The 16,936-nt window shown below is 42.3% G+C and overlaps 1 protein-coding gene across 2 annotated transcripts in view; it reads right to left on the bottom strand.

Moving 5' to 3' along the window:
- ADAM22 (ADAM metallopeptidase domain 22) overlaps positions 1-11,292 on the bottom strand; it is a 125,419-nt gene extending 114,127 nt beyond the window's left edge. Inside the window, exons 1-2 of one of the 2 annotated variants that reach the window (XM_030445905.1) lie at positions 11,180-11,292; positions 10,886-11,034 (exon numbers count right to left, since the gene is read on the bottom strand). In XM_030445905.1, the coding sequence (XP_030301765.1) occupies positions 10,886-11,034; positions 11,180-11,237 (207 nt within the window). In that variant the 5' untranslated portion in view covers positions 11,238-11,292. The remainder of the gene's footprint in view (positions 1-10,885; positions 11,035-11,179) is intronic. The other variant, XM_030445906.1, reaches the window with a different exon arrangement.
- Between the last annotated feature and the right edge of the window lie 5,644 nt (positions 11,293-16,936).

Here is a 16,936-nt window from a genome sequence, read left to right as displayed (position 1 = left end):
CCAGAAAAATCCCATGATACCGGATCTTGTGCTTGTGCTTCTATGTGTAGAGGATGACATTAATTTGACTTCAAGAAAATTTTAGTTATAACTTTTCATTTCCTATGAAACTAACTACTCTAGCTTCTCTTGTAAAAATCTATGCATCCCAGTGGAAGGAAGAACTGCAAGAATTCAGGGGAAGACATACTTGTTTTGGGGTTTTTTGTTGGTTTTTCCTTTTCCTGAAAGGGAAGACACAGAGATTCATTCAAAGGGTAAAACTAATATTAAAAGAATATTATATCACTACTGTGGCAAAACAGAAAAATTGGTAACTGCTCAAACTCATGTTTTTAAAATGCATTTGACAAGGTTCATTATCCAAGCCTAATGGCTAGGAGAAGTTTGATAAAATAGGTTATCATAAGGGTATTATCAAAGTACTGGGTTACAAATAGGAAACAAAGGAAAGTCATGAATGAACACTTGTAAAGTTCAGAAAGTTTTCCTGACATAATTTATACAAAAACTTCGATGACCACTGAAGATCACACCTCTAAAACCAAGCCAAGGAGCAGAGCAGAAACTCACCCTCTGACACAAGGACAACACAGTTTCCATTGCCACCCCACAGCAACTGCAGGTTGCAGAGGGTCAGGTATAACATGAAGGGCAACACTGATACAACAGCAGTAAAGCAACCTGTTCCATCTGTCTCCCTCAATACCACAGGACTGGACATTGCAAGAGGACAGTGAACATCCATCCTTGTGAGGAAGCACGAGGTCAGAGGGAAAAGACTCAAACAAGGAAATGCTCTCTTCAATGAAGTGGCCCCTCTCCCAAGGATTCCTGGCATTTTCAAGTGGGCAGAACCCAAATGAGCCACTCCTCATGCACAGCTGGAGTGGGAGAGGCAAACAAGGGATGCACCAGGCAGCTGCTGGGGAAGAGAAGGCACAACAAGGGCAGCCACGCACACGCCACAGGCAGCACTGGAGGATGAACCCATCTGGATCACTGTGTCATTCAGCTGGAGAAAAGACCATTGTCTCAAGGACACCATTTAGACAAGAAGGAAAGCTCAACAGATCTAACAGTCAAGAGGAGTGAAGGCACTTCCCTTGCCAAAGCAGATGGTGCCTTGAGGTCATTTTTAGCTAATGTTTTCCAAGCTCTGAAAGGAATAAATAACATTTAGAGAAAGGCCCCCTTTTCAGCATCTCTTGCAGTCTTCAGAAATGAACGGAGTCCTACCACCAGAGCAATCTGCAAAAAACCACCATTAACACTGTCTGTATATTACAAAAACTGAATTCAAAAGTAACAAAAGGATACATACTAACTTTGTTCCTTTATACAACAACTATCGTTGAACAAAACATTTTTCAGCAACACAATAACATATTCCAAGCACTTTCAAGTGGTTTTATATTTAGTTTGTGTTCAGAAGAAAGCTTACCAAACATTAGCTCTTCCCACTGGAAGTAACAAGCACTGGAGTCTACCAGTATGGCTAACTTTTCCCACATATGGTTCTCCAGCAACAGCAGAAAATTGACTAACATTTTATCAGCACCACAGGCTAAGAGCTCAATGAAACTTGCAAACTCCTAGGCATGCCTATACATTGCTCAATCAACTTACAGAGGATACTTTTTAAATAGGACTCAACCACTACGCTCAAGTATCAAGTTTAAACTTGAAAACTGTGATAAAATCACAGTTCAAAACTCCTTTTCCTAGATACAGCCTAGGATCAAAACAAATCAACATTTTCTCTGTGTATATTTTCTGAAACAGCTGATGGATTTTTTTATTTTTTTTTTTATTCCCACAGAATTTCAGGGGCTGAAATAGCCTCAGGAGAAGGAGATGTTTCTGGAACAGCCTGTGTTCCTACATACTGCTATTTCTTCAGGGCAATTTTTGAGCTGTAAATCAGAGCTATAGTTTCCGTGTTCACATATATCACACTTTCAGAATACAGCACCATTAAAAGGTATTTATCCACAGAAACATATTCTAAACCTTTTGTTACTATAATATTCTGGAATGGCTTTTTCAAAAATGTGGTCATCCACTTGCTACAGCTTTCTGGTCTGGAAAAAATCATTTAAGTAAAAAACAAAACAAAAAAAAACGTAGAGAATTTGGGTAAGGTACAGAAATTAGAGCTGGTCAAATTAATAAAGAAATCAGCAGATTTCACTGTCTTACAGCAAATACCCAGTAGCAGTGCCATGCTTAACTTTCTTTAATTGAACCCAACTTTCAAGTTGGAGTCCTATAGACTCAACATTTAAACAGTTCTACACCATTTTCCATTTCTTTTATTTCTACATAATCATGTCGTTCATTTCAGGTGCATTGGCTTGACACTTGATCTTACCCATTGTGGAAGTGCACACCACAGCCTGTCCAGGACTTCATCCTCAGCACTCCCATGCATTTCTTCAGCCACCTCTGCTGCTCAGCACTCCCACAGTAAAGTTTCTGGGAAGAAACAATCTGCCCTAACACAGTCATACCACTTAAGTACTAAAAAGCTTGCATAGATGTAATCTTCTGTGGGCAAAGCTCTCATCTGCTCCAAACATGGCTCCATTGGAGGTGAGAGATGTGATTCCATGCTTGGCTGCAGCTCAGTACAGCTGCTGCTGCACAGTTCATCCTTGTAATGATGACTTCTCCTTCTCAGATAAATGCAAATAGTGCAATGGCTCCAGAGGAGTACTATCAAAGAGCATCTGCAGCTCTGAAGAGCAGAATTTAATCTGGCAGGACTTTGTGATCCTTTATGCACTCCAAAAGACGTGTCCTTAGAACAGTATATCCATACACTACCCCGTGATTCTATGGTACCCAGGAGGCCACTGTCAAGCCAAAAGAAAGAAGACTGGAAGGGCTCAGAAGCTTGTCTGTTAATTTAATACAGAAAATCATAACAAAATCGATGTAGATTAAAATACAGAAGTCACAACTAGACAGAAAAGGGACAGGGCAGAAGTCATAGTAATGTTTGGAGATGCTAAATACAGCGGTTATGTTTAAGATGCAAGAAGCAAACAATTACACTGCTTCTAGAAAGTACAATACTGTAAAAACATTATTTAGGGGCCAAAAAGCTGACTCATATTAGTAAATTAATGATAAAAAGATATTTCATAGAAAAACACCACAATCTTGTGTCCAAGACCAGTGGGTTTGACCTTTTGATCATACTGGACTTCACATCCACAGTCGTCCAGACTGAGAATGGACATGGGCCTGAGATAGCAACCAGATCCTCTGGTAACAACCCTGTGAGAGCCTCTTCCCTTGAAGCAGAAGGGCAGTTTACCTGGGAGGAGAAAGGGCTTTGGCTCAAACCCATGGGAGTGTATAAATAAGGGTCTACATCCTCTCAAAAGAGAGAAACCTGGAGAGAAGTGGACAGCATCAAAGGAAGGATGACAAACCTCAGCAGAGCTGATTTGAGAGGGAAAGCACTGAGACAGAGCTAGCCAGATGGACTCACAATTCAGAAAGATGAATCTTAGGCTGTTGAAGGTTTTACAGTTTGATTGACCTTTAAGTAGTGTTTGACAGGATAACTGCAACGATGTTTCAACAAGCAGAGCCCTTAGAAAAGTTGTTGGCCTTGAGAGTCACTTAAAGACTAAATATTGAGAAGACTACAAAAGGGACCTGGAGTACCAGAAGAATAATGCAATACCAGATCTACCATGATGCTGTAATTCATATGCCCATAACGTTCCTGCAACAAACATTTTAGAGTGAGCATCAGCTTAATATGTAGCTCCCCCATTATTTGTGTAAAACTGAGTAAACTTTATCATGACACTACTTGGAAAGCAACACACTTCTGCATCTTGTGTTACAGCAGATCATTAGCCACAACAGGGGTCCCAAACCAGGTATCTTCAGTGAAACAAGTGGCAGGAAGACTATTCAGTTTGATCCTGCACTCACAGGCACCAACATAGATCAGGAATGAATACAGATACAGTGCTTACCATGGCTTGAAAAAACCTCTCTATCAGATTTTACAATTATTATACTCATCATTACAACAAGCAAATGTTGGGGAAAATACTTGGCATGCCCTACAAGGTGGGTGCAGCACTGTCACATCTCACAAAGTGAGCACAGCTCCACGCAGAGGTGGGGGACAAACAAAATATCACCTCCCACAGAGTGGGTACAGCGTTACAACCCACAGAGTGGGCATGGGTAGAGTTCCCCAGAGGGGGAGTCGACCCACAGAGATTTGGACTGCATCTCTTTGCTTTCTAAACTCCTTCAGAGAGGAGCCTAGGTGTGGCTGGGCTCAATCCTTCTCCTCCTCTAATTAATCTCTTTTAACAACTCATTCGACGATATTAAGTTCAGGACTTCTCTGCGCAGTACTCTAGGAGTACAATACTCTAGGAGTATGCAAACCAGCAGGCTTATATAAAAACACATTTTACTTAAAAGTAAGTAAGATTATAAAGCATGTGAGATTAAAACTAGCAGAATTATAAATGATGGTATTTTCAAAGCAATGGATTACAGATAGCAGAATTTAGGAAAACTTAAGGAAACTGAAAAAAGAACAGGTTTACAACTAACAAAACTTAACAAAGCAATGGGGAGTAAAACTTAAAACTAAGTTAGAAACTATATTATGTGCTGAGATAAGGTTAGAAACAGAGACACAGAGGGAGATAGAGAGAGAGATAAGACAACAAAAGATATCCCCATCCTTGGATCCAGCAATGATCTTGGTAGGAAGTTCAGGTCCTTGGAAAGTGGGCACACATCCAACATTTTGCATGTGCCTCTTTTATGCCACCTGACTCCACCTTTTGAGGGGGGGCTTTGGCATATATTGCACACCCAGGTGTTCACTTGGGCCCCTCCAGATGGGATGACACAGCAATAACCCTTATTTCTGCGCATGTGCCCTCTCCAATGGCTTTACCCTGGGCACACACACAAGATGTCACTCTGCCTCCGCAGGGTGCAGCTCTCCTGCCCCTGTCCCTTATCAAACAAGGACAGTGTCCTGTCTGTCAGGGAGGCCATCAGACAGAGCTTCCCTTGCAAGGACAGTGTTCAGCTTATCGAGATGGCCACTAAAGGAGGGGCTGCTCCTGTGAGAATAGGGCCCCATTTATCAGGGTGGTTCCCCAAATGGGGGTCTCTCCTTGAGAGAACAGAGTCCATATGGCTTATCCAATGAGGCCTCCACCCGAGCACAGTGTCCACTTTGTCAGGGCAACTGCTGTGAGACAAATATTCTTTTTGGGTTCTACAATACTTTCCATAAGGATTGTTACCTCTGAGCAGTTAAGATCCTTCATGACTGTACATAAGCTTGTGCTATGACATTAAGCCACAGCTTTTGGAATATCTCTTTTGAGCTCTGCTATGACACGAGTAAGAGAAGGTATCACAAAACAAGATTTCCCATGCAGCCCTTTTACAAAGATTAGGATATTCAAAGGTACTCATGCCTTCTAATCAGCTCTTAATATCCAAGTCCTGATACAGTATTTCTGCAACATAAACTCTGAAACAACAGCTAACAAAGGATAAATTAGAAATTTTAAATATTCTTTGCCTATAAAATACCAAAACACACGAGGAAAAGATATCTGCCAAAAAGATCTATCTGGAAGCCACTCTTACATCAGAAATAAAAAGGCATTCTCGATGACCTTGCAACATGTGGGAACCTATAGGAAAGTTTGACTTTCAGCACTTTATTTCCTCGTCAGGAAGGAAGAGGAATCATGAGTATTGCTATTTTAGCTGTCATTCACATACTCATAAAACATTACTAGGTTACCCTTGCATGTATACTGCAGAACTACATATATCTAACATATAATTAAGTACCACACACTTTTTGCCTAATGCCTTAAAACCTTATAAAAAGAAGGCAAAGAGGCAATAAGGCAGAAACAAAATTAATTCTGGCAGAGAGCCAAATGCATATTACTCGTGACAGCCTCAGTCCCTCTTTGGTTTTGTGATAGGCTGAACAAAAATTGTGCCTAAGTTTCTCCAAGAGACAGCAGTCATTTGATTAAGTAGACAGAAAAGAATTCTTTAAATTGGGCAATTCTCATGACACTTCTCTTTGCAACCGTCATCATCCATCAGTCCTAAACTCCAGAAATGTTTTATAAATGCCTCAACAGCCAGAATTTATTTTTAACCAAAAATACCCTAATTGTTTGAGCTACCCAAATGGAAACTTAATAATACAGTTGACAGCAGTAGACAGCATCAGAACAGAAAGTGACAATGTTTTAAACAGTCAGCAGTTTCAGAAGTACCTGCAAAGAACAGGAATATCCTGTTGAAAGACTAGAGTGAGAGGTCAAGAAGTCAGAAAATCCAATAACAAAGACTAAGCAAAACCTGAATAACTAATGAAGATTTCATCTCCAAGAGAAAGCAGAGCTACCTATGGAAACTTCTCTGCAATTGACTATTAGCAATAAGAAGTTATTTAAGAAATCTGAAAGCCATGCTTTCAAATCAATGTATGGAATTGTATAATTTGGTCACAAACATCAGAAATGCAGATAATGAAAGATAAATAAATACTTTGCTAAAAAGCACTGAGTCACTCTGCACTACAAACAACATGTTCTAATGTCTCCAGGAGGGAGTTCAGGCCTGGAGCCCCTTCTTGTCAGGATCCCAGCAACCTCATTCAGAAGGAATCCAGTCTACCTTCTGACAATTGGCAACAAGCAAGTGAAAAACAAGTTGAGAAACAGAAGATGCTATGCTACGAATGTTTTGCAGAGCCAGCAGAGATGAGTGAATCTATGCACATAGTAGGTTGTTGAGTCAAGACCTTGTTCCAGCTAAAAATCTTAGCAAATCTCCCAAATTTCCCTATCACCACCTAGATATATCAAAAATGGATAATGTAATGAAAGCCACAAGATGGAAAATGTTGTCCCTCAGACTGTGTGTGCAGACCTACTACCAAAACCACAAAGTGCTGGGGTCAGGGACAAATGGGCCCCTTCTCCACTGGTACCAAGTGTCAGTCTCCTGCTGACAGCAAAATCCCTAATAAATTATATTCATGGTTGAGAGAAGGCATCTGTTAGGTGAAGGAGTATAGAGGTTTGGTCCTCTAATCTCAACCAGAATATTTGATCAACTGAAAATTATTAAGAAAAAGATCCTCCAATCAGGTGCTGACATCAAGTACAAACTCAAGTTTGTAAAGGCATTCGTTGTGCTTTGTTTTGCTTTCCTTCACAGGTGGAAGAACAGGCAGTGGGGAGGAATGCTTATGGATTCCCACATTCTAATGAAGAACATGCCTGACCAGTACTGACTAAAGGAAAGTATTAAGAAATTGTGATTTCCCATGTGCTTTTATGATAACCAAATATGGCTCAAGGCATGGTGTTAAAAAGTTCCTTATAAATGTCCACAGCAGGAACTTACTTTCTTTAAAATACAAAAATCTTAGTTTAGCCTTCACTGAATGCCCTTACAACAGAAGACGTTCCATTTTCTTACAGGTTTATTTATGCAACAGTAAATGAAGTGTCCATTGCTAAAACACTGGATTGCATTATTGATAATACTAATATTAGCATATTGTCAGATATATCTTATCTTCATTACTCTTTAGATTAAGTACCATGCAGCCACTAATAGGCCCCCTTTGGGGAACACAGAATATTCCTGAAATACATGAATGTCACAGATACAGGTAGTGACTATTCAGCATCGGAATTAAAAGCAGAAACCTAAAGTCACATGAATTTTCCAGTGTCCACTATATCCTGTATGTTAAAACATTAATGAAATTAATACATAATAGCCTCCAACATTAGCCTGGTGCTGTGCCCTGGAGTCACACAGTCTTGGGCAACTTCAACTGTGAACACATTTTGTTTTTTAAGCAATTACATTCTGGGTCTCTAGGATGAGTACATAGACTATTTTCTTTACTATTTAATAGTAAAGCATGCATGGAGATAACTCACTCTATAGTGATGGCAATGGCCCAAAAAAACCAAACCAAACCAAACAAAACAAAGGAGGTTACTAGAGAGAAACCTCAACAAATGATGAAAACTGATGAAAAAACCACACATTTCTAGAAATCTGCCCACCATCACTTTCCAGTCACTTCTCCCTTCAGTCCCCCTCTTTCAGCTCCTTTTCTTGTATTACTCTTCTCTGGCTCAACTCCATCATAAGCCTCTTCTAAAATTCCTGATTTGCAAAAGCCATACTTTGCTTCTGCTTTCCCCTGAACAAACATCCTCATTTCCACTTGTGCAATTCCAAATAAATAAATAAATAAATGTATGACATCTGCCCTTTCTGCAGCTAAGGCTTTCATCCAGGAATTAAAGGAATCCGATCCGATTTAATGCGACTTCCTTTTCTCCAGCTTATCTCTCTCTCTCCTTTTATCTTTATCCAATTCAAAACACAATTACAATGGTTTACATCAATGCAACAGCTACAGCCTTGTTTTCTGCTCCCCTAACTGCACCATTCCATTCAGGTATCTTTGCTTTTCTAGACACGGCAGCTTGTCCTTCAGCCATCAGAGATTCTTCTTGAAGGTTTCAACCTCCTCCAAGAAGCATCCTCCCTGAAGTCATCCAAAAGTCCATTAGCTTTGATTTGAAATTTATTCAAGACCAATTTTTTTTAACTCTGGTACATAGCTGTGCAAAGACTACCAGGAATGGATAGAATGGGGCACAGAGACAGAGCATACTTCATTATATAGCAAACTAATACATACAAAACTTTTATTGATAGTGTACCTCTGTTCCCCCACCCTTTATATGCCACTGATCTTGGACTGTTCACCTTTAGCCATGGGTGTCTCTGCAGGTCTAAGCAGAACCTAGCACTCCGCATCTTTACACATCATGTGACTATTTTCAGCCACCCAAAAGCAACCGTAAAAGTGAACTCAGCAAGTCCATTACTTTGATAAGGACTCTGGCAGAGATAATAGTGTAGAGTTATTTCAGGGATGCTAGAATTCAAAAGTCAGGACATTAAATTATTCAGCTGCAACAGTTAATACTATTACTTCAAAACTCCCTTCCGAAAAGCAGCTTCTATAAAACTTCAGTTAACCAAGGGCAGTCCCATTGCTGGTCCATCACTGCTGAGCTGACTCAGATCCTGTTATTAGGATGTACTATGCTCTGTGCAAGGGCATGAAAGAAAAGATCACAGAAAATAGGTACTGCTCCACTCGGTTTAGCCTGCTTCTGCTCTGCAATTTTCTTCCTCCAAATCACTGCCAGCTACAGCATCCTTCACTGGGATATCAACCATGGGAGAGGCTGTGGACACTTTAACCAGCAGAGGGAAGCTTCTTGATGAGGAGGAAAAGTTGCAGTTGCATGCAGGGCTTTATACATTTAAGCTCAGTTTAGGGTGAAGACTGTCGTGTAATAAATGCATTTAACCCTTTTTAACACACAGATGTTACTTATTTTCTGACTGGTAATGTTAATACTAACAATTAAATAGGGATGACTTGAAAATTTTTGTGAGTATATGATCTGGTGAATGAAAGTTGAGACATTCAAAAAAACAAATCCCTTTAATTAACAGCTTGCTCTGCAAGACCAGTATTTGAATCCTAATACCAGACTGAAACACAAATATTTCTACTTTTTAAGCAGGCATGTCACAAAGTGTTTGAACTTGTGAGTATCCAAGGGTCTTCAAAGAATACTGAAATGCCAAGAGGATTTCTTTACTTCCTTTTTTAAGCAAATCACACACTTTGGAATTTGTAGAATCCTATTTAATTGTAATGTAAATTTGCCTTCGTATCTGAAAAATCCTTACATAGAGTAAATTACATTCAGAGGTAGACAAATACGCAGTGAAGAGATTGTTTATTATTTAACTACACAAGAAGAATTAAAAGTGTCAGTGCTTATCCTCTACAGATTTACAAAAAAGAAATCTGAGACAATTTTTTCAGCTACCTTGTTTCTTAAATGGACAGCAGTAAACTAGAAAAGGACAAAACAGAGGCCTGTAATTCACCTTGGATGTCAGCAGTTACCTCAATGCAAAATTTTTTTATATTCCCCAGCCTACAACAGTATAGACTCATAATGTTTTTCCCTTTATATTACAGCCATTTGCCACCTCAAATATGATGCTCAGTGATCAAGATTTTAAAAAATCACTGTGATTTAATATAAATTGAGATAGCTATTTGTTAAAATCTATAGGAATTAGTCTTCATACAACAAAAATCTGAAAACATACCCCAGTTTGGGCAGTAATATGCAAGCCAAATTGCTAAGCTAAGTTCACGTTATATTTCAAGCAATTACCTCCCTATTTCCACTATCTATTTTTAAAAACACACCCGAACCCAGAGAACACCCACCCATGCTGCCCACACTTCATCCAGAAACCGAAATTAAGCTGCAGCGTTTCGGCCAACTCCAGCTGTCGCAACGGCTCCGCAACTTTCATCTCGCGTCTCCCCCAGCCCACCGCCGGCTCTGCCCGCCCGGAGCCCCCGCGGAGGCCCGGGGGAGGGAATTACCCGGCACCGGGACCATTTTAACTCAACCGAGCGCTGCCGCAGTAGGACTGGCGTTCCCCACGGTCCTCCGGGAAAACGAGCCGCGCGTCTCACCGAGCAACGCGTCTACATACAGGCTGTACTCCAGCAGCAAACACACGCGTGGGTGCGGGGGGCGGCTGGGACACCGCACTGCCGTCTCTGCTGCCTTTGGGAAGGGGGTCCCTCTCCTCCCTGCGCCCGCTGGGGCTGCCAGGCCGCGGCGGCAGGTGTCGGGGGCTGCCCGCCCGTTCCCCCCCGTCCTCCCCACAACACACACGCACACCCCCACCTGGCCCCTACCTGTGTCCGCTCCGCGCCGCTCCGCACCAGCGTGCTCAGCGCCGGCCGCCGCGCCCCGCCGCCGCCGGAGACCAGCCGCAGGGGCCTGATGCTCTCTCGCTCCCCGAAGCGGCTCTCGCCCCGCCGCCCAGCTGCCGGCCCGGAGCCTCCTGGGCAGGGACAGGCACCCGTCAGCCGGCTGCGCCCTCGCCCCCGGCGCGCAGGCTGGAGCAGGGGCTCCGTTTCCACGGGGCTCCGCAGCGGCCCTCGGCGCAGCATCCCCCCTCCCCACCGCCGCCCCCGCTCCAAGCTCACCTGGGGCAGCGGGCAGAGCGCAGAGCACCAGAGAGAGGAGGCAGGCAGCAGCCCGCATGGCGCTGCCCGCCGCCCCGCTCGCACCCGTGTGGTGCCCCGGCTTCCGCCGCCGGCTCCGCGCCTGCACAGGGGGTGGGGGCTGCGGGGCCGCGGCTGCCGCGGGGCCGGGGCTGCCGAGCTCCGCCCCGCCACCGCGCCGAGCCCCCTGCGAGGGAAGGAGATGGCGAGAGCCGGCGAGGCTCCCCGCAGAGCCCGCTTGGAAGAGGGAAGTGCTGGGAAATGTAGTCGTTTGCCAGGGCTTGAGGGACGGGTGCGAGAGGAGGGAAGCCCCTGAGCCAGGGGAGTGCCGCAGTGCCCGCAGCCGCCCCCGCCCCGTGGGGCAGCCCCGGTACCACACCGCCCCGACGCCTAAGGGAACTCCTGCCGCAAGCCTTGCGTTGGCCGTCAGCCCGTCCTGCCGGGTGAAGACGGGGGTCCTCAGGGGTGGCACCGGAGCATTTTCCCTTACGACCTGCTAGTACTGCCCCCCCGCCCCTCCTCCGAAGGGCTTGTGCCACCGCCCCCTCTCTCCTCCCTTACGTATGCCTTTTTAAAGTAAACCTCCATTTCCTTTATGACCTTTTTTCCTCCTGTCTTAAATTCCCACTTCTGCCCAGCTTTCTCCACTGGGCTAACACTAAATCAGAGTTGAAAAGGATTACAACGCAGAATCATCACAGATCCAACACCGTTCTCAGGAACCAAGTGAGCAGCAAAAGCAAGGCCATGGCATGAGGCAGAAGCGTCAAGGAGTCCCCACGATGCCAGTTCCCCGAAACCGGAGGATTATGCTCCCCCAGCAGAGGGATGGCTGTATCTGCAACCCAATTCTACACTCCCACCTACCGGGAAGCCGAAGGCAGCAGTATTGCCTGGCAGCACTGTGTCTCTCACCGTTCTTAACTATGTTTCCTTACGAAAATGGGACACTGTGACAATCGTCTAAGGCAGCTCTTGCCCTATTGTTGCCCGAAGTGGCGATAGGAAGGACCGCCATGGCACACAGCTAAGGGGAGTCGAGGGAAGAGGAACACCAGAGCAGCGCAGTGGCATCCAGAGCTTGATGCTGACCAAGACAAGAGTGTATGAGGTCAAACTACCCACAGCAAGGTTCTGCACCAGTTGTAAGCACATGATAAGGAGGTGGTATCGCAGCAAATAGCGCGGAAAGGTGGTGCTTATTAGTCTGGAAGATGACAAGCACACACGCAAATCTTTATTTTCATAATCTAACCATTCAGCAGATCAACATTAATTGCATTGCTTGCACTGGCAACAGCCAGGACACCTGACACCTCCATTTCTGCTGCTAGGGTTGCCGCAGACCGCCAGGAGGCACCGCGACCATCGGGGCCCGGCAGCCGCCGCCCGACACCGCCGCCCCGGTGAAGGGCACCGCCGGGGAAGGGCAGATGGCCTGGCGCTCCTGCAGTTCGTACCTTCCTGACACAGACCTATAGAGGACAGATGAAGGAAATTCGGGCTCTCGCAGTTTGTTCCCACATTATAAAATCCCAGATAAAATGACAGTTCAAGGTGAAGACAGGAGTTTATTGAAGGGGGATTGGACTAGATGACCTTTAGAGGTACCTTCCAACACAGCTTATTATATGATTCTATGATTAGGGAGTTTAAAAGTCACCATATTGCATCTGGAAAGATATATAAACTTTGAGGAGAAAGTGGCTAGTGAGTTCTGCACTGTCCTGTTTGCACAAATTCCTCAAGCAGCTGCTCAAACTGCAGCTCATGAAACTCTGCTACAGGGTTTCTTAAGAACCCGGACGAGATTGAGGGGGAGAGGGAGGCATAAATAAAATTAGAAAGTTCTCTTTATAGAGAGAAAATTCGGTACAATAATACCATGTTTCCATCTTTTTTTTTTTTTTTTTTCCAAAGTCATAAATACTTACATTCCAGGCTGCAGCCTGCCTCTATATTTTTTTTCAGTTTGAGCAAACTGTCCTCGCTGGAGCGGTGTTTCACAGCTTCTTGTGTGTCTTTCTGTGAGAATTCATGACACTGGGTATGCAGTAGATACACAGTACAGTTACAGATGCATTGGTACATTATATATTTCAATTTCCCTTTCCCATTATCATCATCCAGACATGCTGAGAGACTTGGTGTACATATCATGTGGAGCACTCACCAGGCCAGCACCACCCAAGGCACAGCTGCTTTAAACTAATGACTACAAATCCAGAGCTTTAATCCAGCCTGTGGATTCAAGGGATGTAGGGAGGTATGCCGAGAGTTACTTCATACATACAACACTTTTTTGTATGCTAAGTCAAACAGACTTAACAAAATATGTTAAAACTCTGCTAATTTTAAGAATAAAATTTAAAACTTTATATATATATATATATTAAAAGAGACAACTAATACAAAGATCAAGGCATTTTAAAAGTAAGCGTGCTGGACGTGATTAGCCAAAACAGAGCTGAATTTTTTGTGTCCCACTCCTTGCAAACTTTTCTTGTTTACATCCGTCTATCGTCTGGCTAGGAAAATACTGCTTTGATAGATTGAAGATAAATTCAGAAGAGAAGGTTTAGATAAATTGCAGAAGTTTTCTATATCACATTGAAGATGAGGCACAGCTTCAATTTCCTTGAGTCTTGTTGCTGGGGTCACCATGGAAAGATCAGAACCTCCCTTTCCACTGCACCCCTTGAGGAAGCCGGAGACTGCTATGAGGTCACCTTCAGCCTTATCCAAGTTAAATAAACTGAGTGAACTCAGTCACTCCTCATAAATCCGGCCCTTGAGAATTTTCCCCATCTTGGTCACTTTTCCATAGACATGCTCTAATAGTTTAATGTCTTTCCTATACTGAGGTGCCCAAAGAAATTGCTGTTTGCTAATGAAAGATATCTTTCCAGCATTCAGTCTCTTGACTGTTAAAATTCTATGGAATTTGATTAAAAATCTATGGGGTTTTTTTACACTGAAAATTCAGGCCAATTCCTTTTTAAAAGAGCAATAACAGCTCTACCTTACATTACAACATCTTCATGACTTGCTAAACGTAACAGCTATATTTTGTATGACTACCTCTACCATGGTTGCAGAAAAAATAAGCCTGAAAAACATATGTCAATATTTCAAAGGCTCAGGAGAAGGAAAGTTAAAGCAAATGTGATGAACAAGTAGATATTCAGCTTTTGATTTACCATAGTTAATCCAAAGACTATTTTTTAACCGTAATTAATTAGAAGTCATAATTCAGCACTTCAGATTGACATCCAACTGTTACTTTTGTCCCCTCCACAGAAAATAAGACACATGGGCTGAACAGCCCTGTAGCATTTTACTTCTAATTTATTGGGGTATTTTTGAAAATTACCTCCTTGTTGTACAACTTAAACTTTTCTGTAATTACTACAATAAGCAGTGATGACTGCAGTAATGATTTACAGTTTTAAACTGTCTGAAGTTCTGGAGAAATTGGCCTGCTTCAAAATGCTGAAAGAGTAATACATTTTTAAATAATAAAAAACCTATGGAAATTGCTTTGTGTTTTTTATAATTTCGATATAATCTAAATTTTCTGCCTTGAGGAATATACGACAGAGCCTTGTGCATAGACATGATGGAAAGTAACACTGACTCCAATTACAGAACTTTGCAGCAACTTAATACTATAGAAAGTGTAACTCTTTTCCCCTCATATAGCAAGTTTTGTTTTCTCAAATATAATAGGTTGCAACTGAAATCTAGGTCACTTATTAACACACACATTCTTAGTGATCAATAGTCACAATTTATTTGTATTAAAAAGACTTTTTCCTGAGAAGAGGCAGATCTATGAGTAGTTGTAATTGTCTGTATTCATGTGGCCTCCTGTTCCCTTAAGTGTTCTGACCTAAATGTTTCCATGTGAAAAACATTCACATTCTGAATGTGTGATAATTAAATTTTCTTGTATCAGGACCAGTTACATGTCCGATTACGGTCAACAGTGCATTTTGTCTGCAAGACTATATATTTAGTGAAAAGTAGAATATTACAAAAAGTAATGAATTTTTCACTAATGTACATTTAAAAAAAATTACTTTGCTGCTTTATTAGGTCAGAGCATGAATATTACCTTGAAAGAGGAAGCATGTGCAACTGTAAGTAAAGAGCACATGACACAGAATCAGACAATAAATTGGAGGTACAGCCTTATCTGGAGCAGTGCACCAGCTATCCCCACCAAGGACATTGCAATGATCAGAGAAAGACAGTGACAAAAAGCAGAAAGATCAGGGCTGATCAGGACAGTGATGAACAGACAGGAAGAGAGTGAAAAGACACAGATGGTTAGAGAACGTAAGCCAGTGCTTTCTCCTCCCCCAGCCAAATTCTGTGTAAGAGGACATGCAATTGATTTATAACCCAGGAAATTCAAATCTGATAAGAAATATGCCTTAATTCAACAAGTACTTAGACTACTGAAGTCTTTACTTAGGTTGTTGACTGTATTTTTCACAATTTTGGGGCTCAAGAGGGACAGGACGTTCTTGTTGACTGAAAAAAACATCTAGATCTGCAGCTAAAACCAGATAGTTTTGGCCATAAGTACATCAGCTTCATCCATTTTTTTTTCACTCCAAATTTACAAAGACAATTCTTTTGTTTAGAGGTTTGAGCCCACATCTAGTCATTGCAAAGGATCCTTTTTGAACAACTTGTGACCTCTGCTCACCACTCTTGGAATTAGGAGATTGCACTATGTAGCTACACTTACATTTTAGTAATGGCAGTTTCTCAGAAAATCTAGTGATATAAAGAAAGCAAAGGGCTTTTTTTATCATATGACAGAAGAACCATTTGGCTCAATGGCAAGTGGTTTGGAAGGCAGGACAGCAATACAGAGAATAACATTCAGAGATCTCATGTTTTTGTTAAAATTATTCTCAGAAACAAGCTAAGTATCTACTATTACACCAACCCAAGTGCACAATACAGAAGGAGATTTGCTCATCTTTCAGTGCCCAGAAGGCTCTTTCCTTTTCCCAGGACCTGGAACCTTCTGAGACGCAACTACTCTGCTTGCACACCTCATACTTGAAAGATGAATCCAATGGGACATGTGCTGGTGTACCTGCACCTGAAATGTGTGAGACCACATCCCATTTCCTACTCTGACTGGTGGTTTGAATCACAGAAGTGACTACTATAATTTTTGGCAATTGACTTCCCCTGTGGATCTCTCAACTTCTATTCTACTTGAGTTCCATGCTGCAAAACTGTTCTGAAAGTGAGAGAGACAGCCAGTTTTTTAAAACCCAGCTATGTACACTTCAAAGAATACTGCAGACATTGAATCTTTAAGTGAGATCCTCCCTCAGCTCAAGTTTTTTTTTTTTTTAAACATGCATGAAGTCTGATAATTACCTTAATCTACAAGTACGTTATCCCAAATAAAACTGGACTCCATCCAAACACCTGCTCTGCATCCCAAATCTTTTTATACCTCAGATATACCACGTTTACTTCAGATAGCTAAATTCTCTAAAGCAAATACACTGTTGAATATCAGAAACCAAAGGGTAACATTTACAGAATACATGATTAAAAAAGAAATATTAATCTACTATTACTTTCAGAGATGTTAGTCTGGTTAATGGACTCAGTTCACACCTTCACTCCGCTAAAGGCCATCAGTAGTGGCTGGTAGTGTCTGGTTATTACCAATGGTATTTATCTCTACCCATGCTTGCATTT

Source organism: Calypte anna, chromosome 2 (assembly GCF_003957555.1).
Source record: "Calypte anna isolate BGI_N300 chromosome 2, bCalAnn1_v1.p, whole genome shotgun sequence".
Taxonomy (NCBI): Eukaryota; Metazoa; Chordata; class Aves; order Apodiformes; family Trochilidae; genus Calypte; species Calypte anna.
Note: the sequence above shows the minus strand (reverse complement) of the source record. Positions and strands in the feature narration are given on the sequence as shown.